Source organism: Eptesicus fuscus, chromosome 15 (genome assembly GCF_027574615.1).
Source record: "Eptesicus fuscus isolate TK198812 chromosome 15, DD_ASM_mEF_20220401, whole genome shotgun sequence".
Lineage (NCBI taxonomy): Eukaryota > Metazoa > Chordata > Mammalia > Chiroptera > Vespertilionidae > Eptesicus > Eptesicus fuscus.
Genome location: NC_072487.1, coordinates 79015573 through 79039066, shown reverse-complemented (window position 1 = coordinate 79039066; position 23494 = coordinate 79015573). Strand labels below are relative to the sequence as shown.

Below are 23494 nucleotides of genomic sequence, written 5' to 3'. Positions count from 1 at the left end.
AGGGTCACCAGCCAGAGACTTGAAAGCAAGGTGTGCTCTGCCTATAGGGAGAAACTTTCCGGAATGTGGGGCGAGAAAGACGGGGGAGGGGCTGAGACGGGCCAAGGTGTCCTGTCCCCCGGGGCTGCCAGGAGGGGCCCCACACCCCACACTCAAGGGAAGGAGAGGCCCCGGGGCAGGGCCCCTCCGGGAAGGGCCCGGTGCCCCCTGAGCACACTGCGTCCCGCCTGCTGGTCCCTCACGAGGTCCCGACATAGAAAACGCCGAAGAGAAGACCCACAGTTGTTGCCCAGCCGGCGTGGCTCAGCGTCGACCTATGACCCAGGAAGTCAGGGCACAGGCCCGGGTTGCGGGCTCGATCCCCAGTGTGGGGCGTGCAGGAGGCAGCCGACCCAGGATCCTCTCTCATCATGGATGTCTCTGTCTCTCCCTCCCTCCCCCTCCCCCTCCACTCTCCCCTCCCTCCCCCTCCCTCCCCCTCCCCCTCCCCATCCCCCTCCCCCTCCCCCTCCCTCCCCCTCCCCTCCCCCTCTTCCTCCCTAACCCTCCCCCTCTCCCTCCCCCTCCCCCTCCACTCTCCCCTCCCTCCCCCTCCCTCCCCCTCCCCCTCCCCATCCCCCCTCCCTCCCCCCCCCCCTCCCCATCCCCTCCCTCCCCCCCCTCCCTCTTCCCTTCCCTCCCTTCCCCTTCCCTTCCCTTCCCCTTCCCTTCCCTTCCGCTCTGAAATCAATAAAAACGTATTTTTTAAAAGTGCTTCCCGAGGTCTAATCACATGTCAGACGCGGAGGTGAAACAGCAGTAGCTCCGAGCGAATCACTGATGCGGAAACACATTCACTTTCCTAACCAGCGGGGGGGGGGGGGGGGCGCTGCCCGAGAGCACTGGGCCTGGGCACCCTGTGGCCCCTTGGTGCCCAGCTGGCCAGGGAGACGGGGTCCCTGTGCGGGGCCCGCTGTCCTCGTCCTGACACGCTGCGGACTGCGCCCCCACCTCTCACCAGGGCGCCCGTGGACGAGGCCGCACTGGGAGGGCGTCCCCTGGCGAGACTGAGGGGCTGGTGGCACGGGGGGGGGGGGGGGGACGCCAGGCCTTGGGTGGTGGGGAGAGTGAGGTCCCCTGGGACTTCAGGGGGAAACAGTCACGTGATCGGGAACCTCTCCTGGGTCGTCTCCGGGCAGACACCGCTGACCAGGGGCACAGCGTGCGCCAGGAAGGGGCACCGCCCGTGGGCTCGGCCCTCCGTCCAGGGCCTGCAGCTGACCCGGAGGGGCCTGTGGGCGCCGGGCTCTCTGAGGGGCCTGGGGGCGCCGGGCTCTCTGAGGGGCCTGTGGGCGCCGGGCTCTCTGAGGGGCCTGGCTGGGGCTCCTGCTCAGAACAGGCTGCCAAGGCCAAGTGTGAGCAAAGCGAGGAGGTGGCCCAGGACAGGGGGACCCCGTGGGGGAGCAGGTGGCCCAGGACAGGGGTTCAGAGGTCAGGGACACTGTCTTCCCAGCTGGTGTGGAGTCCAGCACCCCCAGGCCCGCTGCCCACAGATCCTTCCTCCGGGGGGGCTGGGGCAGGAGGGGCCTGCAGGCTCAGAGCCACCTGCGCCCCCCCCCCCCCGCCTGGCTGCACCCGCGTGACTGCAGGCCCACTGCCCTGTCCGTCCCACACTGCGGGCTGGGCGTGCGGGCCGGCGGGTGCGGGCCGGCGGGCAGCCCACGGTGTTCCTGCAGAAGGAACACCGTGGCTCTGACCCCTCGGGACTCGGAGGGCCTGTCCCTGGCCGGGTGCGTTCCGTCCTCCACCCTGGCACAGGCCTGGCCCTCGGAAGGGGGGTCAGAGCTGGGGGGACTTGGGGGACGGTGTTCAGGAATGAGCAGGCGAGGACCAGAGACCTGGGAGGCGCCTCCCCATTCCCCGCCCACCCCCTTCCCCAAGCAGCCCCCCCACCCGTCTGCAGTGGGCAGATCTGAGGAGGCCCGCCTCACCCCCCAGCCCCCTGCACCCACTCCCCGCTGCCCGGCCTGGGGGCTGCGGGCGGGGCCCATCGGAGGGGAGTTGAGTCGGCAGTGCCCGGGGCCACGTCTCCCTGCGGCCGGATGGGACCTCCGTGTGCCCTGTGGGTGCTGCTCGCGCTGCTGGAGGCCCTGACGGGGGTGACCCCACCGCGCAAGTACTGGCCGACCACCGTCCAGATCATGCAGGGCTTCAAGGTGGACAAGGTGGGTGGGGGGCCGGGGGAGGCAGCGGGCAGAATGCAGGGAGGGGCCGGCCCTGCTGGGGGTCCAGCTCAGCCAGCCCTGCACAGACGGGGACCGGCTCTCAGACCTCCCCGCCCCCGGCCCCGTGGAGACCCCCGAGCTCCCCCGGAGGCCAGCGCTCCAGGATCAGCACCCCGTGCTGCAGCCCTGCCGGTCCCTGGGAAGGGGACACCCAGGGCCTCAGAGAGGCAGCGGCCGGCCAGGGGCCCCGGTCCCAGCCTCCGTGGTGCGCCCCGCCTGGGCGCCCGGCCTGCGGGGGGGCTCGGCCTCCGGGCTCGGCCCAGCACAGCTCCCTGTAGTTTCAGGGGGAGTGGTTCGTGCTGGGCCTGGCGGGCAGCACCCACAGCAAGGCGGACAGGTTGCTGCTGAGCCCGTTCACAGCAACGTTCGAGCAAAACAAAAAGCAGCAGCTTGAGGTGACCTATGCCATGATGCGGTGAGTGGGGGTCCCGGCCTGTGCCCGGAAGCCAGCGGCCCCGCGGCTCAGGTCCCCCGAGGGCTCCTGATGCCAGGACAGCACCGGCTGCCAGTGACCTTACCCAGCCCTGGGGGGGAGCATTCGCCAGAACACAGACTCAGCCGAGGGCGTATGGGCTTCAGGCTCGGCTGGATCCAGCAGCCCAGACAGTGTGAGCAGAGCCTCGTCACGCCCCCCTGCCCTCTCGGCTCTGCCTGCTCCAGACCCCCGTGCAGGCAGGTTCTCACCTCCCAGGACAAGACGGAACCTTCAGGGTCCCAGTCCCAGGAGAGGGCCCATCCAGGCCAGCAAGGCCATGAGCTCAGCTCGGTCTTTTATTTTTTTAATTTTTTAAATTGATTTCAAAGACAAAGGGAGAGGGAGAGAGAAACATCAATGATGCCCTGGCCGGTTTGGCTCAGTGGATAGAGCGTCAGCCTGCGGACTGAAGGGTCCTGGGTTCGATTCCGGTCAAGGGCACGTGCCAGGGTTGCGGGCTCCTTCTCTTTCCCTCTCCCTTCCTCTCTGAAATCAATAAAAATATATTTAAAAAAAGAAAAAGAAACCTCAATGATGAGAGAGAATCATCGATTGGCTGCCTCCTGCACACTCCCCACTGGAGATCGAGCCTGCAATCCGGGCACGTGCCCTTGACTGGAATCGAACCCAGGACCCTTCAGTCCGCAGGCCAGCGCTCTACCCACTGAGCCACACCAGCCAGGACCAATTGGTCTTCTTGAGTCATGTGCTCCTCCTGGGCCAGGGGCTGAGCCAGGATGACAGATGCGCTGGTTGGCCTGCCCGGATGAAGTGCCCGCCCCCATGAAGGAGAAGGGGGCCTTGATGGACAGCCCCCTTTGGGGGGCCCGGGGGCCATGAGGCCGGCAGCCTTTCTTGCCTGCCTGCTGGGCCGCAGAGGAGAGGCCCCGAGGCCTCTGGTTGGGTCCCACGCACGTAAAGCAGGACGCTTACGCGAGGCAGGTGTGTCCTGTGACCCGTGTCCCCTGGAGGCCAAGAGGGGCTGCCCTCGGCTCCCTGCCCCAATCCACCCGTGAGCACGGCCCCCACGGCCCTCCATGGCCCCCCACGGCCCCCCACGGCCCCCCTATGGCCCCCCACGGCCCTGGGACTCCGGGGCCTCTGACTTGCCCAGCTGGGCTCCGGCTGCAGGTGGATGAAGGGGGCAGGGACTCGGGCAGCCGCCCTCCCACCGCAGGCCCCACTGCGCTCGCCGCTCCCCAGCCAGCAGCCCCTGCAGACGGCCCTGCGCTGAGGGCGGCCCGAGCCTGGCGGGTGCAGGAGGCGCACTGGCCCAGCACGGGCAGCCACACCCGCCTCCCCCACTCCCCCCCCCCCCCACCACCAGGGCTCTTTGTCTGGTCACTGCACACCCTGTCTCAGGCCCACAGGCATGCTCGGCGGGTGCGAAGGGGCCGGGCTGACAGAAGGCAGAGCTCACGCCAGGCTGCTCGGGGGACGCGGGTGGCCACGCGCCCCAGGAGGGCAGCTGAGCCCCAGCCTGCCGGGCCCTGCTCACCGCCCCCCCCCCCCGCCCCCCGCGCTGCATTCTCCTGGGAGGCCCGGCCGATTCCAGAACCTTCCCCCTCTGCCTTCCCCACAGGGGCCAGCGCTGTGTCACCTGGTCGTATGTGCTGATTCCCACGACCGAGCCTGGCAGATTCTCCGTGGAGAACAGCAGGGGTGAGACGGTGGGTGGGGAGGATGGCAGGGGGCGCTGGCCGGAGGCCCCTGACCGGGCTGTGCCCCCCAGAGCTCGGGACCGACACCGAGGAGATGTGGGTGCACGACACGGACTACAGCACCTTCGCCCTGATGAGCTCCCGCAGGCGGTCGGCCCAAGGGAGCATCCTCAGGGTGCACCTGCTGTGTGAGCCCCTTCCCCGGGGGTGTGAGCCCTCCCCACGGTGTGAGCCCCTCCCAGAGTGTGAGCCCCTCCCCACAGTGTGAGCCCTCCCCACAGTGTGAGCCCTCCCCACGGTGTGAGCCCTCCCCAGAGTGTGAGCCCTCCCCACAGTGTGAGCCCTCCCCACAGTGTGAGCCCCTTCCCCGCGGGTGTGAGCCCCTTCCCCGCGGGTGTGAGCCCTCCCCACAGTGTGAGCCCTCCCCAGAGTGTGAGCCCTCCCCAGAGTGTGAGCCCTCCCCACAGTGTGAGCCCTCCCCACAGTGTGAGCCCTCCCCACGGTGTGAGCCCTCCCCACAGTGTGAGCCCTCCCCACGGTGTGAGCCCTCCCCACAGTGTGAGCCCTCCCCACGGTGTGAGCCCTCCCCACAGTGTGAGCCCTCCCCACAGTGTGAGCCCTCCCCACAGTGTGAGCCCTCCCCACAGTGTGAGCCCTCCCCACAGTGTGAGCCCTCCCCACAGTGTGAGCCCTCCCCAGTGTGAGCCCTCCCCACAGTGTGAGCCCTCCCCACAGTGTGAGCCCTCCCCACGGTGTGAGCCCTCCCCACGGTGTGAGCCCTCCCCACGGTGTGAGCCCTCCCCACGGTGTGAGCCCTCCCCACAGTGTGAGCCCTCCCCACGGTGTGAGCCCTCCCCACGGTGTGAGCCCTCCCCACAGTGTGAGCCCTCCCCACAGTGTGAGCCCTCCCCACAGTGTGAGCCCCTTCCCCGCGGGTGTGAGCCCTCCCCACAGTGTGAGCCCTCCCCACAGTGTGAGCCCCTTCCCCGCGGGTGTGAGCCCTCCCCACGGTGTGAGCCCTCCCCACGGTGTGAGCCCTCCCCACGGTGTGAGCCCTCCCCACAGTGTGAGCCCTCCCCACAGTGTGAGCCCTCCCCACAGTGTGAGCCCTCCCCACAGTGTGAGCCCTCCCACAGTGTGAGCCCTCCCCACAGTGTGAGCCCTCCCCACAGTGTGAGCCCTCCCCACAGTGTGAGCCCTCCCCACAGTGTGAGCCCCTTCCCCGCGGGTGTGAGCCCTCCCCACAGTGTGAGCCCCTTCCCCGCGGGTGTGAGCCCTCCCCACAGTGTGAGCCCCTTCCCCGCAGTGTGAGCCCTCCCCACAGTGTGAGCCCCTCCCGTCCTCAGGGGCCACCTCCTGTCCGCTAGCCCCTCAGCGGCTGGTGGGGCTGGTGGAGCGGCCGGGGGTTCGGGGGGAGTGGCATGTGCTGGGCCTGGGGCCACACCAGCAGGAAGGGTGTCCACCACTCAGGCCACCCCCAGGGCTAAGGCCATGCTGTGTCTTGGGCTCCAGTCCGATTGTGGGCGATTCAGACTGAGATGCTGGAAAAATTCCTCTGCGTCCTCAAAGCCCAGGGCCTGTCGGAGGTCAACATCGTCTTCCCAGACATTCCAGGTAGCACCTGGGCCCCTGCTCCCTCCTGGGCCCCTGTCCCGGGCCACCTGCTCCCACCTGGGCCCCTGCTCCCACCTGGGCCCCTGCTCCCACCTGGGCCACCTGCTCCCACCTGGGCCCCTGCTCCCACCTGGGCCACCTGCTCCCACCTGGGCCACCTGCTCCCACCTGGGCCCCTGCTCCCACCTGGGCCACCTGCTCCCTCCTGGGCCCCTGCTCCCTCCTGGGCCCCTGTCCTGGGCCCCTGCTCCCTCCTGGGCCCCTGCTCCCTCCTGGGCCCCTGCTCCCTCCTGGGCCACCTGCTCCCTCCTGGGCCACCTGCTCCCTCCTGGGCCACCTGCTCCCTCCTGGGCCACCTGCTCCCACCTGGGCCACCTGCTCCCACCTGGGCCCCTGCTCCCACCTGGGCCACCTGCTCCCACCTGGGCCACCTGCTCCCACCTGGGCCCCTGCTCCCTCCTGGGCCACCTGCTCCCTCCTGGGCCACCTGCTCCCACCTGGGCCACCTGCTCCCACCTGGGCCCCTGCTCCCACCTGGGCCACCTGCTCCCTCCTGGGCCCCTGCTCCCTCCTGGGCCCCTGTCCTGGGCCCCTGCTCCCTCCTGGGCCCCTGCTCCCTCCTGGGCCCCTGCTCCCTCCTGGGCCCCTGCTCCCTCCTGGGCCCCTGTCCCACCTGGGCCACCTGCTCCCACCTGGGCCCCTGCTCCCACCTGGGCCACCTGCTCCCACCTGGGCCACCTGCTCCCTCCTGGGCCCCTGCTCCCACCTGGGCCCCTGCTCCCTCCTGGGCCCCTGCTCCCACCTGGGCCACCTGCTCCCTCCTGGGCCCCTGCTCCCTCCTGGGCCCCTGTCCTGGGCCACCTGCTCCCACCTGGGCCCCTGCTCCCACCTGGGCCCCTGCTCCCTCCTGGGCCACCTGCTCCCACCTGGGCCACCTGCTCCCACCTGGGCCACCTGCTCCCTCCTGGGCCCCTGCTCCCTCCTGGGCCCCTGCTCCCACCTGGGCCACCTGCTCCCACCTGGGCCACCTGCTCCCTCCTGGGCCCCTGCTCCCACCTGGGCCACCTGCTCCCACCTGGGCCACCTGCTCCCACCTGGGCCACCTGCTCCCACCTGGGCCCCTGCTCCCACCTGGGCCACCTGCTCCCTCCTGGGCCCCTGCTCCCACCTGGGCCACCTGCTCCCTCCTGGGCCCCTGCTCCCTCCTGGGCCCCTGTCCTGGGCCACCTGCTCCCACCTGGGCCCCTGCTCCCACCTGGGCCCCTGCTCCCTCCTGGGCCACCTGCTCCCTCCTGGGCCACCTGCTCCCTCCTGGGCCCCTGCTCCCTCCTGGGCCCCTGCTCCCTCCTGGGCCCCTGCTCCCTCCTGGGCCCCTGTCCCGGGCCACCTGCTCCCACCTGGGCCCCTGCTCCCTCCTGGGCCCCTGCTCCCACCTGGGCCCCTGTCCCGGGCCACCTGCTCCCACCTGGGCCCCTGCTCCCTCCTGGGCCCCTGCTCCCTCCTGGGCCCCTGTCCCGGGCCACCTGCTCCCACCTGGGCCCCTGCTCCCTCCTGGGCCCCTGCTCCCACCTGGGCCCCTGTCCCGGGCCACCTGCTCCCTCCTGGGCCCCTGCTCCCTCCTGGGCCCCTGTCCCGGGCCACCTGCTCCCACCTGGGCCCCTGCTCCCACCTGCACGCCCACTGCGTCTGGCCTCCTGGGCCTGTGCTGAGTCGGGGAGCAAAGGGGGCTTCCTGAAGAACAGGCCGGGGGGGCAGCGCCCGGGGGTACCCCTCAGCCCTCACCTCCTGCCCCAGCCCATCCCGACCCGCTGCTCCCCGGGGAAGCTGCCGCTCCCCACCGCCTGGTCCTGAGCCGCGCTCTCCCTCAGACTGGGCGCCCTATCGGAGACCCTGCTGAAGACGTGGCCCCGCGCTGGCCTGTCCCCGCCCAGCGCTCACTCGGCGGGAACAGCCCATGAGCCACCTCCTCCCGTGGGGACGCTCTTCTTGGGGGACCCCTGTCAGAGGTCACATGGGGTCACTCCCGCCCACGCGGGAGGGAAGGTGTCAGTCACGTGGCAGGAGCCCTGGGTGGGGTGGGGGGCGGGCGTCTGGGGTGAGTATCGTCTGCCCACGCTGGGGCGGTCGCCTTGTCTAACAGCTGCTCCTGTCCCCTCACCTTTAGAATTAAGTCCTTTATTACATCATTTTCTCTTTATCAGCTTGTTAACTTACTAATTTTAACCCTTTTTAATTTTTTTTTAAATTGATTTCAGAGAGAGAAAGGGGGAGGGGAGAGAGAGAGAGAAACATCCGTGACGAGAGAGAAATCACTGGTCCGCTGCCTCCTGCACGCCCCCCACTGGGGACGGAGCCCGCAGCCCAGGCCCGGGCCCTGGACGGGAACCTCCCGGCTCCTAGGGCGACGCTCCGCCCCTGAGCCCTGGCCGGGCCTTTTTAACGGTTTAACCGGGTTTGCGTGCACAGCCCAGGGCGTCAGGTATGCCCACAGGTGGTGTGTGTGCCAGCCTCTCCGGAACTTTCTCCTGTCCCCACCCCGACTCTGTCCCAGGACACACCCCTCCCACCTCCCCGGCCCTGGTCCCGGGGCTCCTTCCCGCCCGTGGGTCTCACTCCTCCGGGGACCCCCTCTGATGGGTCCCACAGGGTGGTCCTGTGTCGGCTCAGCCCACGCACCTGTCCCCCGCCCCCCCCGCCCCGTGTGAACGCACAGGGCCCGCTGCGGGAGGGCACGCGCGTTTGTCCGTCTCCTCCGTCGGTGGACACGGCTGCCCCGCAGGTCTCTCCGCGGCCCTGCTGCTCGCGGACATGGTTACCTCTCTTTCCTCGGTTGGCGGGAGGCGGCCCATCCCGAGTCCCAGTGTGACCATCACCTTGGGATTCTGGGTAAATTCTCCAGGAGGCACGCCAGGTCGAGCGGGACCCGGGTCCCCGGGTCGGCCCACATCAGGTCCCTCCTGGCCGCCGCCCCCCCCCCCCGCCGGGCTCCTGCGGGCGGACACAGCTGTTGGCGATGAGCCCGCCGCGTTTTGTTTTTCTGAGAAAAGCCGTGTCCACTCCTGGAATGTGGACTCGGCCGCAGGGAGTCTGGCAGGCGCTGCGGGGCGGGCGGCCGTCCACCCGGAGGGCGGGAACCGGCACCTGTGCAAACACCGCCCGAGCGGATCCCGCCGAGGTCCGGCCACCCCCCCCCCCCGCCCAGCAGCACGGATCAGATTCCTGTCCCCACGGATCAGATTCCTGTCCCCACGGGGGAGTTTGGCCTGATTGGGCCTCGCACAGGCCCAAGGCCACCCACTCCCTTGCTGGGAGGTCAGCAGACAGCTGTGCCTGCCTCGGACCCACCCCCTCACCTCGGGGCCGGCCTGCAGCCGGGGGTGGGGTTGGGGCTGGAAAAGGCAGGTCTGTGTCCAGCGTGGCCTCTGCCTCCCGCTGGCTCACCTGGCAGAGCGGCCAGGGCGCCCAGGTGGGGCCCCGGGGCAGGTTCCCAGGGACCCGGCTGGGCGAAGCCCCCGGGCTGGGCTGAGCCTGGGAAGGGGCCCCCTGGGATGCCCACATCCAGGCCTCTGACCCGGTGGGAGGCTGAGGGAGGGGCAGCCCTGGGAGAGTGAAGGGCCCTCCCCACCCCAGTGCCTCTGAGCCCCCGGCCCTGGAGGCCAGGGCTGCGCCCACACTGTCCCCGGCTGGCACCCACCGCCCAGGCCGACTGCGAGAGGTGGAGCGTGTGCAGGCTCCTCCCCAGGCCCGGCCACCTCCAGGGACGGGAACTGGGAGTGGGCGCCAGGAGGGGCTCAGCGAGGGGTCTGGGCTCTGGCCGCTGGGGACCAGCCTGGGCGCCTGCAGGAACACAGAGGACCTGCCCGCCCCCCCCCCCCCCCGTCCCTGGGGTGGGAGCGAGTTTCCCGGGCTGATGGGGACGGGGGAACATCGTCTCCACTGTCCATGCTTGTGCGTGCACACACATGCACACGTGAGCATGCACACATACATATATGCATATTCGTACACACAGGCATGCATACATGCACAGAGAGAAACATGTGCACGTATACATACACGCACACACACAGAGACATACACGCGTGTACATGCACACACATATGTATGCACACACATGCATGCATACACACCCATGCACGTGCACACGCATGTGTACTCAGGTGCCCGCCCCGCCTCTCTGTGGGACACACTGTCTCTTTGTGTGTCCCGGAAGCTCCCGCTGGACGGAGGAATGCTGGCAGGAAGATGCTGTTGTTCTGCGGGGAGCTATCTTCTTTCTCAGGTTCCCGGATTAGTGGGAGCGGGACTTTCCACCCCCTACTCGGCCGGGACTCTGCGACCCTGGGCAGCAAGTGACCCTGAAGCCACTGTGCCCTTCAGCACGGTCCCGGCTGCCCCCGGAGGCTGGCTGAGCTGCCCGCGGCCCCTGGGGCTGGCGGGGGCGGGGGGAGGCCTGGGCTCCCCTGGAAGCAGACCCCACTCTGGGGCACGGCAGGCCTTGTCTCTGGTCCCCACACACATCTGCCTCCGCCTGCATCTCAGGGGCTCGGTCTCACCTCCCAGACCTCGGGGTTCTGGGGGCTGCTGCCCGGTGCGTCTCCAGGTCCCATGAGGCCATGCGGCACCCACAGTCCCCTGCGCCCCTCCACTGGCCTGCCCTTCCCCAGGGCGGAGCGGGCAGGTGGTCCCGGTGCCCAAGAGGCCCCTCCCAGCACCATCTGGGGGTGACCGGGTCTGTGCACAGCTCATGGCGGTGGCTGAGCCTACTGGGGTTCAGGACAGAGTGGGGGCAGCCTCGGCATGACCTGGGCGTGGTCTGGGCTTGGCGTGGGTGCGGTGAGCTCACCCACTTCACCCTCCAGGCTTGGTTTTGCAGATAAAGATGCTCAGAGCCCTGATCCCTGGTCGACCTGCTTATTTCTGGGGATGGGGAGGGGGCACGTGAAGGAGGGACCCCCCAAACATTTCCCCATCTGGGTGGCAAAGCAGGACAGCCCCTGCTGCCCTCGGCTCCTTGCCTGGTACCCCATCCCTCCAGCCAGGATCGTGGCCCCACCCCTGCCTGCTGCCCAGGCTCCGGGGGCTGAGGGGGAGCCAGGCCTGGCGGGGGGCGGCCCACCCTGGGCAGGGAGCCCCTGCTGCCCACCCCACCCCACACTGTCCTCACTCCTCTTCTCGCCCAGCCTCCCTCCCCCAGGGCCAGGCCACGTCCAGGCACAGCTGTCCCCGTGGCCTGGCCCCATCTGCGCCCACACCCCTCCCCCAGCAGACACAAACACTGGGTGCCCGGAGGAGCCGGCACCGACACCAGGCAGCCACGGGGTGGATGGCGGCTTCCGGAGCGCCCGGGTGCAGGTCCAGGCGACGTCGGCCCTCACTTAACCCCCTGCGGGCGGGGCACCCTCCCGACCGGCCGGGCCCTCGGGACCACGGAGTTGGCCCTGTCCTTGGGACACGGAGCCCAGGGTTGGCTTCCTGCCGCTTCGAATGCCAATGCAGGAGAGGCAGGTGCTGGCGTGAGAAAAGACGGTTTATTCAAGAGCCGGCCGCCAAAGACCATCCTCACAGCCGCCAGGGGCGTGGGGTTTTGTTTTGTTTCTGTAACGACTTCTTATTGATTTTCAGAGAGAGAGGAAGGGAGAGGGAGAGTGAGAGATATGGATGTGAGAGCAGAACATGGACGGGCTGCCTCCTGCACGCCCGACAGCGAATCGAACCGGCGATCTTAGGCCAACACCCAGCCCCCCCGTCGGCACCGGGCAGGGCGGGCACAGGTGCTCAGGAGGAGGGAGAGGGAGAGCAGAGGAAGGAGGGCGCGGGGTCGATAGGTGTCTGTACGCAGACCCGCACAAACTGGTCCAGACTGGTGTGTGCCAGCCGGGTTCTGTCCATCCTGGTTTTACGGTCGAAGGTCAGCCAGTCTCCGGAGCTGCCGTGCCCGAAGGCCGAGCCGGTGTCTTTTGAAGTCAGTCCTCAGGATTCTCATGTGAAGATGCTGCGTGTCCCACCGAGGCCGCAGGCAGGCCCTCCACGGCGGGCAAGAGCCGCCAGGGACAGAGACAGCGGGCCCTGGGGGGCAGCCAGCTGAGGGGCGCTGCACGGGGCTGGGACCTGCCCGCCCCACCCCCCGGGCCCGGCTGCTCTCCAGCCTCGGGAAGAGGTGGGGGTTGGCCTGGGGGCTGTTCGAGGACGAGGCCAGCTCCTTGCACCCCGGTGTCTGGAGCACCAGGCGAGCGGCCGCCTTCCCACCAGCCCTCCCGGGCACATGCCGCTCAGGGAAACGGTGGCCTCCTCTCTGCTTGGCCGCTGAGCTCAGCTCACAGGCCTCTTGGGCTGCCCTTGGGGTGCTCCCAGGTCAGCCTCTTGGGGTCCCCCCTGTACCGGGCCGCACGCGGGGCTCCTCAGAGGCCAACATCTGACCCCTCAGGTCCCCTCCCTTGTCCCTGTGAGACCGGAGGCGGTGCCACCCCACCCCAATGCCCAGCACATCCCACCCCCAGGCGGGCAGTGGCCGGAAGCCCAGGGGCAGGGCAACGCCGAGGCCACGCCCCCTGCCCCCGTCGGGCTGCAGGGCGGGTTCTGGCTCTGGAAAACGGACTGGCGCTGAGGGGCCCCTGCCTGCCCCCCAGCCCCCCAGGACAGGGCCGGGCCTGTGGGGATCAGAGTCTCTTACATAAGCAGCCGGCGGGGGGCGAGCTGCAGCTGGCCTCGTCACCGAATCCTCCCCACCCGGCATCACGCGCCTCGTGGGCCGTCCTTGGCCCTGGGTGGAGGCCAAGCCAGGCTCATAAGTAGGGGTCTCCCGCGGCTCCTGCCCGTCCTGCCGGCCTCCCCCGCTCGGCCCACGCTGCTGGCTCCAGGCTCCGGACGCCGGCTCAGCCCCGGGAGAATGGCAGCTCCGCGCACCCTGTGGATGGCGCTGGTCCTGCTGGGGGCCCTGGGGGTCCTGCAGACCCCGGCCCGGGCCCAGGCCTCCGTGCAGCCCAACTTCCGACAGGACCAGGTGAGGCGCTCCCTGCCCGGTCCCCTGTGGAGGGAGGGGGCTCTCTGCCTGGGCTGTCCCCCGGGAAGGAGATGGGTGTCCCCCCGCCCGCGGGGAAGCCCGTGTCCATGAGCGTCACACGGTAACGCAGTCACGCCGGCCACCTGCCTGCCTACACCCTCCAAATGGTCACCCCTCGGAGCTCAGGATGCTTGGGGAGGCAGGCCGGGTCCCACACCTGGGGCCAGCACGGAGCTGGGGACACCTCCCCGGGCGCGAGACGCAGACAGGGACGGCGCTCGGGACGGCGCTCGGGTGGCCACAGACACCCACGGGCGCGGTGCTGCTGGTCCTGCCGCCCGCCCTGCGTCCTTCCCCGGAGTGTCCAGTGTCGCAGACACCCAGTGGCCAACCCCCCCCTCCCCCCGAAACTGCCCAGTGCCCCGTGCTGCCCGCTCCAGCGAGGAGCTGGGCTGGGCGGGGCCGGCTGGACACGGGACATGGAGGGGCAGGGTGCCCACCCCAGCGGGCCCGAGAGGGTCCTGGCTGACTGGGCAGGGCCGTCCCCCGCAGTTCCTGGGGCGCTGGTTCACCGCGGGCCTCGCCTCCAACGCGAGCTGGTTCCGGGAGAAGAAGGCCGCCCTGTCCATGTGCTCGGCCGTGGTGGCCCCGGCTCCGCCCGGGGAGGGGGACGGCGTCCTCAACGTCACCACCACCTTCCTCAGGTGGGACACGGGGCAGGGCGGGGGCGGGGGGGGCAGGGCTGAGAGCTCCCCACAGGCCCAGCCGCCCCCACCGTGGCTGGCTGCCGGCTCGGACCCCCCCACTTGACCCTGACCGAAGGTGCCCTGCCCGCAGGAGAGACCAGTGTGAGACGCGGAGCCTGTTGCTGCGCCCCGCGGGGCCCCCCGGCTGCTACAGCTACACGAGTCTCTGTAAGTGGGGCCCCTGGACGCCGGGCCAGCCCTGGGGACGCACTGTGGGTGACCGGGTGACCCCCAGCCGAGCAGGCTGAGGGCCTCTCCACCCGGGTTGGTGAGCCCAGTGTCTGGCCTGGACCTGCCCCCCACTGCGGGGGGAGGGAAACCCGGGGCCCACCCTGGAGCCAGTCCTGCCGGGCCCCGCCCTGCCCGGGGTGGGGTCTCCCCAGACCTTGTCGCCCCTCCCTGCTGGACGGGCAGGCACGCAGCACCCCCATCCTGGGCCTCCTCCCTCTCCCGGGCGATGGCTTCCCCACTGGGTCTCCTCTCCCCCCCCCCCCGCGCCCCCGACCGGCGGAGGGTTGGGGGCTGCACCCTGACCCCTCGTTTTCTGAGCCTGTGTGTTGGCTGCCCCCAGGACTCTGGTTTGGGAACACGGGCAGGGGGGCTCCCCCAGTTCTGGCAGAGTTCCCAGCTGTGCAGGCAGGAGGCGGGGGGAGGGCGGGGAAGGCGGCCGGAGGGGAGCAGCCGCCCCTCCCGAGGCCAGAGGTCGGGGCAGGGTCGCCCACGGTGGTCATCTCGTGGCCCCAGACTGGGGCAGCACACAGGACGTGTGGGTGGAGGAGACGGACTACGGCGAGTACGCGCTGCTCTACACGGTGGGCACCGGAGACCGCGGCTTCCACATGGCCACTCTCTACAGTGCGTGCCCCCCCCCCCCGCACCCCCCCGCACCCCCGCCCGGCCTCAGGCCTACCCGGGAGGGCCTGGGGGCGCGCCCCACGCGCTGGAGGGCAGAGCTGAGACCTCCGGCTTCCGTCCTGTCCTGCCCAGGCCGCACCCAGACCCCGCGGGCTGCCGTGAGGGAGAAGTTCACCACCTTCGCCGAGGCCAAGGGCTTCGCCGAGGAGGACGTTGTCTTCCCGCCGAGGACCGGTGAGGGCGCCGTCCCCGGGCGGGGCTGCAGTCAGATTAGAGCAGGCGGACAGTCTCCCGGTTCCCGGAGGCCGAGGGTCGGAGGTCATCTGGCCAGACCGCCCACTGAGCAGCGACGTGGCCTCCACAGTGGGGGCCACTGTCCTCCCCCCACGGCCGTGGCCTGCAGCCCCCGGATCCACCAAGCCCCCAGCGTGCGGGCCAGGTCCCGGTCGGCCCCCAGGATTCAGGCGTCTCCGGCCCGGTGGGGGGCGGGTGCTGTGGGCACCCGGGCAGCAGCTCATTGGGGCTCGGACGTGGGCTCCCCGAGGCTCAGCGCCCTTGGCCTTGGGGGTCAGGCAGCCTGTCTGCAGCAGGGGCTGGGGGAGGGGTGAGTGGGGGAAGTGGCCCTGACCCAGGGCGCTGACCGCCCGCCTCCCCTCGCTTCTTTCTCGGCAGATAAGTGCCTGGAGGGGCACCAGTAGGTGAGTGGGCTGTGGGCTGGCCTCACCCACCATCCCCACCCCGCCACGCAAGGGGGGGTCCCTGGCCTGCAGGGGCCAGTCCAAGGGGCGGGGGTTCCCTGGGGTTCAGCGAGGCAGGAGGAGCTGGGGCTGGGGCGGGATCTGGTGGGGAGGTCGCAGGAGACCTTGGGGGGCTTCCCCTCCCTGTTGCCTGGACCACTGGGCGGGCTGCAGACCCCGGGGCCCGGCGGGGAGGGCGCTGAGGGGCGGGGCGGGGCGGGATCACCTGCTCCAGCTTCCGTCCTGCTCTCAGGCAGGTGACCAGCCCTCAGGACCCGGCCGCCCACCCTGCTCCATCCTCTCCATGACCCCGAGTCCCCAGCCCTGGCTCCCCGACCACCACTCCCAACCCCTCGGCTTTATCCTGCCTCTGAGAATAAAATCTAGAAGCAACTCGGCAGCCTGGCTCCTGTCTGTCTGTCCTGTAGTCGGGCATCTGTGGCCGCCTGGGCCTGCTCTGGCCGCTCCCTGGGATCCTGACGCCCCACCGCTCTGCTCTAGGGCATGCTGGGGGCAGGTGGGGGTAGGTCAGAGGTCAGCACAGCTCCAGGGAAGTGCCCAGGATGAGCACTGGGATTGGACAGGAAGGAGATCTCCAGGGACCAGGCGGACGGTGGCTGGAGGGTCTACCCCCTCCCCCCACGGGGCAGATGACCAAGTGGGCTGAGACCTGCGCCTTCACCTCCCTCTGGCTGCCTGAGCCCCGCCGGCCCCTGCCCCCCCATCCCCCCCCCCCCCCCCCGTGGGCTCAGAGCACACAGCCCTGCCCCAGGCCCCCGCAGGGGTGTGGTCCCCGCCCAGTCTGCCCCTCACACTTGCTTCACCCAGATTCCTGGCTGGGAGCATGTTCGGGCCCCTGTCCTGGGCCCTCCTGGCCCACAGGTGCAGCGGCACCCTCACGGGCACCCAGGGCTGTGAGGCTCAGAGGAGGGTGAGCCCGTGGACGGGCAGTTCAGCTGCCTGGTGAGAGGGCAGCAGCCGGCCAGGGCTCCCTGAAGGGGGCGGCGGGCTGGGGCCCTGGGCAGTGCTGGCTGCTGGCTGGCGCCCTGGGGGGACCTGGGCTCAGGGGCGCAGGGAGGAATGGATGAGCGAGTGCAGCAGGCTTTGGGCGCTGGTTAACGTACTTTATTCACGTCTGTATTTGGGGGTGCTCAGCATTAGAAGCTTTGTGGTTTGTATCTAAAGACAACGTGAGAAATACATCCGGGAGGGCGGTGCGTGGGGTGTGGAGGCCACGGAGAGGCCGCTGGGGCAGCAAGGGGCGAAGAGGCACCGGCTGGGCCGGGGCGGGGATCTGCACGCGAAGGCGGGAACCCCGGGCTCACGGGGGAAGGCAGGCGCGCGGGCGAGTGAGGCCCGAAACAGCCTCTCCGCGGGCGCGAGCGCTGGAGCCGCCACCGCGAGGTGCAGCCCAAGCTCGGTCAGGCCACCCGGGAGCCCCGCCCCGCGCAAAGCTCCGCCCCCAGCGGCGTAGGCTCGCCCGCTAATGTAGCCCCGCCCCTAGTCTCCGCCCCGCGCCACAAGCCCCGCCTCTACTCCCCACCCCTGAGATAGCCCCGCCCCTAGTCTCCGCCCCGTGTCTAAGCCACGCCCCGCGCCGCAAGCCCCGCCTCTACTCCCCACCCCTGAGATAGCTCCGCCCCCAGTCTCCGCCCCGTGACTAAGCCCCGCCCAGAGAATACCACCCGCGCTGCGCGGGTCTGAGGTCCAACGGGCCAGGCGCAGGCCCCGCCCAGGCCCCGCCCACCGGCATAGGCCCCGCCCCTATCTCCACGGCCTCTCGCCCGCGCAGGCGCCTGGGCCTGCAGCCGGGCCGGCACCTGGGCCTGGGAGGGAGCATGTCTGCGCGGCCGCCGCTGTCGGCCCCGCTCTGCACGTTACCGCCGGGCCCGGGGCCCCCGCGCTTCGTGTGCTACTGCGAGGAGGAGGATGGTGGGGCCGAAGGCCCAGGCGGCTTCAGCCTCCAGTGAGTGGCGGGGCCTGCGGGGCGATGGGCGCGGGCGGCGCTGCGGGCGGGGCCGCTGACAGTCCCTCCCCGCAGTGTGACGGACGCCGTGCAGCTCTGGAGCACCTGCTTCCCGCCCGACAGCCTGGCGGCCCTGGTGGGTACCGGGCCTCCTGGGCGGGCTGGGCCGTACGGACCCCCCACGGGGTGGAGGGCGGGGTGGGTCCCCCCAAGGGTCTGGACGCCGGTCCCGGGCTCTGAGGCTGTCGCCCTAAGAATGGCTTAGGATCCTGGGTGGCTCTGGGTCGGGCAGGTTTGGGGTGTCGCCAGTGGCTCAGGGCCTCGTGCAGACGGTGACCACCCCCATGCCCTGTAGAAAGCCCGTTTTGGCCTGAGCGCGGCGGAGGACATCGCTCCCCAGTTCCGGTGAGCCCCGAGCTGGTGGGACGGGCAGGCCCCGAGCCGCTGGGTCTGGCCCAGCACTCAGCACCCCTCCCTCCCCAGGGCAGCCTTTCAGCGGCAAGCGGTGGCTTTCACTCTGCAGGAGGAGGGGGCGTCCCTGACCCTCTCTGGGGGGCCCTCGGGGCTGGACTTTGACCTCTCCAAAGTGCCCGGCCCAGAGGCCACCCCCAGGCTGCAGGCCCTGACGCTGGGCCTGGCAGAGCGTGTGTGCAGCTTGGAGAGGCAGCTGGCAGGTAGGATCGGGGGGTGGGCACCCCACAGCCTCCCTGGGGTCCTCCTGCCGGTGCCTCCATTCCTAGCCTCCCCTCCCCTCGCAGCCGCAGAGGAGACAGCCGCCAGCCCCAGGAAGAGCCCTCGGCCAGTGGGGCCTCTGCAGTTCTTACCAGGTAAGGCCGCTCCCCTGGGCCTGGGGTTGGGGCCGTGCCCATTCCTCTGTGACTGGTTTTCCCCAGAACAGACCTCAAGCTCCAGAGAGAGGCGCTGTCTATGTGGAGGGGGGGAAGGCGGCCCTGGGGTCCTACTGTATGCTGGCCCCCTCCATCCTGCTTTCCCCAGACCCAGATTCTCAGAGAGGCTGCCCTGGACCTGGGGTCAGGAGGCGGTGCCCCGGAGAGTCCCTCATCAACCCCGGCTTCAAAAGGTGACGCCCACTGCCCCTCCCCCTTGTGCCCAGGGTCCAGCCTTTCCCTCTACACCCCGTCACGTCACCCCTCCTCTCTCCCAGTAAGAAACCAGCCAGTGGTGTCGATTTTGATGACCTCTGACCCTGCTGCCGAAAGTGGGGTCCCGCCAGGAGTTTGCCTGTGAGAAGAGGGGCAGCCTCGAGGTCCCACCACCTCCACCGCGGGAGCAAGCCTGCTTCCGGGGCCCCTCCCCCGTCCAATAAACGGCTGGTCACGGCGAGGCTCTGGCTCTTGGGGGCTGGCTGGGAGAGAGGGGTCCGGCATCCCCCCCACGCCCGGCTGCCACCTGGGTGTGGGCCACAGGCTGTAAACAGATGCCAGGCTCTCCGTCCCTGGTGGCCAGCCCAGGAGCTGACTGAGGGGGCCATGCAGGGCTGGGCCGGGGCTCCCCAAGCCTGGAACTCCGTCATCCCCTGGGGCACACCCCTCTTCCCCCACCCAGCAGGGCATGGCCTCGAGTACCCCATACCATGCACACAGGTCCTGTGAGAGATGGGGGGGTGGCCTGCTGCCTGGGGTGGGGCTGAGGAATGCGGGCCACCCCGCCCACTGGCTGGGAGCCCTTAGGTGCTCAGGCTGGGCTCTGCTCCCCACCCTCCTCGGCCATCCTGCCGCCCCGCCCTGGCCTGACTGGTTTGGGAGCCCAATCCAGTCCCCGTCATCCCCGGGGGATGGGGGATGGGCTGTGCCCCGCCCACCAGTCTCTGCCCCTGTCACTCCGGGCTGTCTGTCATCTGAGCAGCCCACCGTGGGGGCGTAGGGGAGGCAGACCTCAGCCCTCTGGTCCCCGGGGTGTGCATGTGCTCACTGGAGCAGAGGTGGCTTCATGGGGCTGTGGGCGAGCGGGCGGAGGTGGCCGCAGGGGCAGGGGCGCTAGCGGGCGTGCACGACGGGCCGGTAGGCCGCCAGGATCTCGGCGCTGTGCGGACACGTGTACTTGAACTCCTTCTCCTGCATCGCGCTGTCCAGGTAGCGGCGGACGCCACGCAGCTGGGCGGGGATGGGGGCGCCGCGGAAGTGCGCGCACACCGTCTGCGGGTGACGTGGGCGCCAGCTCGGTCAGGGCCTCCTGCCGGGCACACCTCTCCCGCCCGCACCCTCGGCGCCCAGCCCACGCCGCGCTCACATCCACGATGTGCAGCTTGGGCAGCAGGCCGCAGTCCGCCAGCGTGAGCTGGTCCCCGTCCAGGAAGCGGCGGCGAGACTCACGCAGCTGCGGCTCCCGGGCCAGCTCGTCTTCCAGGGGCGCGCGCAGGTAGCCGTCCAGTCTGGCGAGGGCGCGCAGCAGCTGCTGGTACAAGGCTGGGGGTGCAGGGGTGCTCGGTGAGGACCCGGCCTGGAGGGCGCCTCCCCGGACCCTCGCCAAGGTGACCCTTCTCACCGTCGTCCTGCTGGGGCGCCGGGTTCTTGATGAAGGCAGAGAACTTGTGAAAGACGTCGTTGCCCGCCGTGGCGGACGCCCGGTAGCGGGGCGCCAGGCTGGGGAACCTGGGGAGGGGGAGGGTCAGACCCTTGCACTGCCCCCCGCCCCAGACCCACAGCGCCCACCCTGGGCTCTGTCCTGGGGGTGTCCCTCCTGGGCGCCCCCTCGTTGCCCCTCCTGCTGAGCCAGGACTCACTCGGGGGGCCCCAGCGTCTCCTCCAGAAACTCCTCGATCTGCAGCGTGTCCGTCTTGGCGTCGCCGTCGTAGAGCAGGATGGGCAGCTGGGAGCCGGGCGCGAAGTCCTTCAGCACGTCCAGGGACCTGCGGGCACGGGGAGCAGGGGTAGTGGCGTGGGGGGGGCAGCGGCCGGAAGGGGCCCTGGGGTGGGGCTCACCTGCGGGTGTCCACCGTGGTGAGCGTGAAGGGCACGCCCTTGAGGAGCAGGATCATGAAGAGCCTCTGGCAGGAGGGGCAGTGGCCCACGCTCTCACAGTCCTCGCTCGCCTGCGGGGGGGTGGGGGGGGTCAGGGCAGGGAGCCGACCAGGAACCCTGCCCCCAGGCCGGTGGGACCTGGCCTCCCGCCGCCAAGAGGCCGGAGCCGGGCCAGAGCTTAGCAAGTGGCCGGTGAGGGCCCTTCACGTGGTCCCGGGGTGGGGGGGGCAGGCAGGAGCCTGGAGCCTGGGAGCGGGCACGGGGCAGGGTGGGACCCTGGCTCTGGGGCCTGGCCCTCAGCCCTTATCTGAAGAGCCTGGGTAGAGGCCAGGGCCCTGGCTCCGGCCCCACAAGCTGGTCTCGGGGTGGGGTCGGCCAAGGGAGCTGGTTTCAGGATGATTCACCGGACAGCTGGGCACCGAGGCTGCGGCACCAGCCGCCCGCTGCCCCGAAAGTGGGAGGGGGCCGAGGCCTGCCAGCTCCGCGTCGGGCACCCTGGGCCGGGGCACCCCTCCTCCGGCACCGACCCCCAGCTCCCCTCCGGCCTGGCCACTGGCTGCCTGGTTGGCACCTCCCTGCTGAGGGGTGGCCCGGCCCAGGAGCCCAGGTGGGAGTTGGGACAGGGCCACCCCTGCCCCTGTTGGGGATGACGCACAGGCCCTTCTCCCCTCGGGCTAACCCCGTTTTATTCAGCCTGAGCCCACCCACCCCAGGGAAGGGGTGCAGACACTGCCACGGAGACCCACCCTTCAACCCCTCCCCCGAGACAGTGGTGCCCACAGAGCCCCCGCCCTGAGCCCCGAGCCCCCGCCCCGCAGCCCGCCGGCACCTTGACGAAGAGCTGGAGCTTGGCAGTCTCGGCCATGGTGGGAGCCACAGTGCTGGGCGGGACCTGGGGAGCTCTTTAAGGTTCCCGGCCAGGCCCCGCCCGCCGGGAGTCACCGAGGAGGCGGGGAGGCTGGCGCTGGCGGCTGGCGGGCTGTGTCCAAGCATGAGGGTGCAGTCTGGGGGGAACTGGGTGGAGGGGCTGGTCCCAGGGCAGGTGCACAGCTGGGGGTCGGAGTGTGTCGGGGGGGGCGCGGGGAGATGGAGGCCATGACCAGTGGACTGGGAGGCCGGGAAAGAGGGGTGTCAGCCTGGGAGGGGCAGCTCTGGATCTTCACACACACGCGCACACACACACACGCACACGCACACACACACACACACACACACACACACCCGTGAACCCCGCTGCCCTGGAGTGAACATCCCGGTGTCGTTGGTCAGGGACCCCGGCCCGGAAAGCTGGGGAGCTGCCTTACCAGAGGGTGAGCCCCCCAGAAAGGGGGCCTCCTCCACCTGCTGAGCTCCATCGGGCAGACGCCCTGCCCAGGCGGGGCCCCCTCCCAGCCGAGCCGGGGAGACCGGCCTGGCTCATGTCCACCCGGCGCACCCACGCCCTGCCCCTCCCCGATGCCAAGGCAGGGCTCCTTCCCTCAGCCTCTAACGGGAAGGGGTTCGAGGCCATAACCCCTGACCCATGGGGTTGGCCCTCCTCCCCACCCTCAGCCAGAGGCCGGGCGGTCTGGGAACCTGCCACCCCACACGCCCTACCGGCTGCACCTCATCACTCCTCCCCTTCGGGGGCCAGCCCTGCGCCACCCAGTGGCCGAGAGCGGGATCTGCCCTGACTGCTCCCCTTCCCGGAGCCACAGTCCCTGCTGGGGCTCAGCTCTGGGGGCCCCTTCCCAGACCCCCCGGATAGGGCTCCTGGGCCCAGGCCACGCCCCGAGCCCGGGGGCTGACCCGGACACCCTGTGGAGCTTGGTGTCCGCTTCCCTCGGGGCCTCCCCTCCACCCGCTGGGGCTTCAGGGCCCCTCGGCCACTCGGGGGCTTGCCCTGTGCGTGTCCTGCCCCCCCCAACCCCGGCCCTGGAGCCGTGTTGAGGGCCCTGCACCTGTGCTCCCCACATCCTGTGAGAACAAAATGCCCTCACGCGTCTGTAAGGAGCAGAGAGCTCTGATGGGTGTGCAGACCCGGTCAGGGCTGCAGGGGCCGGCGCCCGCGGTCACACGCTCGGCGGCGTGGGGCTAACGCACCTCTGGGGACCGTGTCAGCCCCTGGAGCCGGTGTCACGAGGTGTCCTTGTGAATGTGGGGCGGGCGCGTGCACCGGCGGCGGGACGGCTCCTGCGTCTCACGGAGCGTCCGCGGGGCTCGGAGCTGGACACTGCCCCCTGCGTTCATACGCTGGAACCCGAGTCCCCAGCACCTCGAGTGCAGCGTATTGGAGGCGAGGGTCTTTAAAAAGGGGATTTCGTTCAAGTGAGGTCACGGCTGCCCTCAGGAAAAGGGAAACTTGGCCCTGGCCAGCGGGCTCAGTGGTTAGAGCACCGCCCAAGTACGAAAGGGTCTCGGGTCCAATTCCTGGTCACGAGGGCATGCCTGCCCGGCCGGCGTGGCTCAGGGGTTGAGCATCGACTTATGACCCAGGAGGTCAGGGTTCGATTCCCAGTCAGGGTACAAGCCCAGGCTGTGGGCCCGATCCCCAGTGTGGAGTGTGCAGGAGGCAGCTGACCCATGATCCTCTCTCATCATTGATGTTCCTCTCTCCCCCTCCCCCTTCCTGAGATCAATAACAACAATAATAATAAAGAGAAGCAGCCCATCCCGAGCCCCCGCGGGCCTTCCCAGCGGCACCCCAATGGCTCAGCTCTGAAGGGAGACGCAGGCTCGTCCGGGACAGGGAGGGGGCACTGGGGTGGCGTGGGGCCGCCCACTGAGAGGTCCCAGACGTAGCGTGGAGCACGGCCAGAGCCCCGATAGGGGCGCCAAACAAGACCACCCCCCCAAGAGGAGCCGGAACTCCTCGGAGGAGTGGTGCGTCCAACGGGGCGGGTTCGAAGCGGGCCTGGGACTGGCCGCAGCGAGAGCTTCAGAAATGGACGAGCCGAAGGGACAGAGCCACGGCCGGGGCTCCCACGGGCAGAGCCTGGGCCTCGGAGCATAGACACGGCGACAGGATCCTGTGGTCACACACGGTGGACACGCTATTGCGAATATTTTGCCACAATAAAAACATGTAAAAGACGACAGTCACGAATGGGAACGTGACTTTTACTGGTAAATCCCACGAGGCCGTGGGGCTACGTGTGAAAGCCGAGGAGCTCCGAGGGAGGGAAGTGCCGGGGAAATCGCAGGACACGGCCC

At 70.0% G+C, this 23494-nt stretch overlaps 4 protein-coding genes across 5 annotated transcripts; 3 read left to right on the top strand and 1 right to left on the bottom strand.

Annotated features, from left to right (window-relative positions):
* The first annotated feature begins 2081 nt into the window (after positions 1-2081).
* LCN12 (lipocalin 12) lies at positions 2082-7911 on the top strand. Its single transcript, XM_054726876.1, has 6 exons — positions 2082-2204; positions 2543-2679; positions 4322-4401; positions 4472-4588; positions 5913-6014; positions 7883-7911. The coding sequence occupies exons 1-6, from the start codon at positions 2082-2084 to the stop codon at positions 7909-7911; spliced, it is 588 nt and encodes a 195-aa protein (XP_054582851.1).
* A 4707-nt stretch (positions 7912-12618) lies between these two features.
* On the top strand, positions 12619-15748 carry PTGDS (prostaglandin D2 synthase). The gene is made up of 7 exons (XM_054726791.1): positions 12619-13017; positions 13570-13721; positions 13855-13931; positions 14508-14618; positions 14751-14852; positions 15291-15316; positions 15609-15748. Exons 1-6 carry the CDS (start codon positions 12904-12906, stop codon positions 15314-15316), a joined length of 582 nt encoding a protein of 193 aa, XP_054582766.1. The 5' UTR covers positions 12619-12903; the 3' UTR covers positions 15609-15748.
* A 1356-nt stretch (positions 15749-17104) lies between these two features.
* PAXX (PAXX non-homologous end joining factor) lies at positions 17105-18666 on the top strand. Of its 2 annotated transcripts, none has more exons than XM_028127165.2 (7): positions 17105-17321; positions 17397-17457; positions 17677-17726; positions 17805-17995; positions 18080-18148; positions 18318-18402; positions 18491-18666. In XM_028127165.2, the coding sequence occupies exons 1-7, from the start codon at positions 17194-17196 to the stop codon at positions 18567-18569; spliced, it is 663 nt and encodes a 220-aa protein (XP_027982966.2). In that variant the 5' UTR covers positions 17105-17193; the 3' UTR covers positions 18570-18666. The 2 variants fall into 2 exon arrangements, with proteins under 2 accessions (XP_027982966.2, XP_027982967.2); XM_028127166.2 differs by having other exon boundaries at positions 17109-17321; positions 18487-18666.
* On the bottom strand, positions 18651-21253 carry CLIC3 (chloride intracellular channel 3). Its single transcript, XM_008152451.3, has 6 exons — positions 21132-21253; positions 20264-20373; positions 20065-20190; positions 19827-19933; positions 19572-19747; positions 18651-19477 (listed from the first exon to the last, which is right to left on the bottom strand). The coding sequence occupies exons 1-6, from the start codon at positions 21165-21167 to the stop codon at positions 19319-19321; spliced, it is 714 nt and encodes a 237-aa protein (XP_008150673.2). The 5' UTR covers positions 21168-21253; the 3' UTR covers positions 18651-19318.
* Positions 21254-23494: the final 2241 nt, after the last annotated feature.

What these genes read in the sequence shown, in the direction of transcription:
- CLIC3 (XM_008152451.3), bottom strand. Translation starts at nt 21,167, where the DNA reads ATGGCCGAGACTGCCAAGCTCCAGCTCTTCGTCAAG. An exon ending in GGCGCCCCAGCAGGACGACG is followed by an intron (nt 19,748 to 19,826) that starts GTGAGAAGGGTC and finishes CTGCACCCCCAG; the next exon opens with CCTTGTACCAGCAGCTGCTG. An exon ending in CCAAGCTGCACATCGTGGAT is followed by an intron (nt 19,478 to 19,571) that starts GTGAGCGCGGCG and finishes CGTCACCCGCAG; the next exon opens with ACGGTGTGCGCGCACTTCCG.
- PAXX (XM_028127165.2), top strand. Translation starts at nt 17,194, where the DNA reads ATGTCTGCGCGGCCGCCGCTGTCGGCCCCGCTCTGCACGTTACCGCCG. An exon ending in GCCTCTGCAGTTCTTACCAG is followed by an intron (nt 18,149 to 18,317) that starts GTAAGGCCGCTC and finishes TGCTTTCCCCAG; the next exon opens with ACCCAGATTCTCAGAGAGGC. An exon ending in ATCAACCCCGGCTTCAAAAG is followed by an intron (nt 18,403 to 18,490) that starts GTGACGCCCACT and finishes TCTCCCAGTAAG; the next exon opens with AAACCAGCCAGTGGTGTCGA.
- PTGDS (XM_054726791.1), top strand. Translation starts at nt 12,904, where the DNA reads ATGGCAGCTCCGCGCACCCTGTGGATGGCGCTGGTCCTGCTGGGGGCC. An exon ending in GTCACCACCACCTTCCTCAG is followed by an intron (nt 13,722 to 13,854) that starts GTGGGACACGGG and finishes CCCTGCCCGCAG; the next exon opens with GAGAGACCAGTGTGAGACGC. An exon ending in CCACATGGCCACTCTCTACA is followed by an intron (nt 14,619 to 14,750) that starts GTGCGTGCCCCC and finishes TGTCCTGCCCAG; the next exon opens with GCCGCACCCAGACCCCGCGG.
- LCN12 (XM_054726876.1), top strand. Translation starts at nt 2,082, where the DNA reads ATGGGACCTCCGTGTGCCCTGTGGGTGCTGCTCGCGCTGCTGGAGGCC. An exon ending in CTCCGTGGAGAACAGCAGGG is followed by an intron (nt 4,402 to 4,471) that starts GTGAGACGGTGG and finishes TGTGCCCCCCAG; the next exon opens with AGCTCGGGACCGACACCGAG. An exon ending in CGTCTTCCCAGACATTCCAG is followed by an intron (nt 6,015 to 7,882) that starts GTAGCACCTGGG and finishes GCTCTCCCTCAG; the next exon opens with ACTGGGCGCCCTATCGGAGA.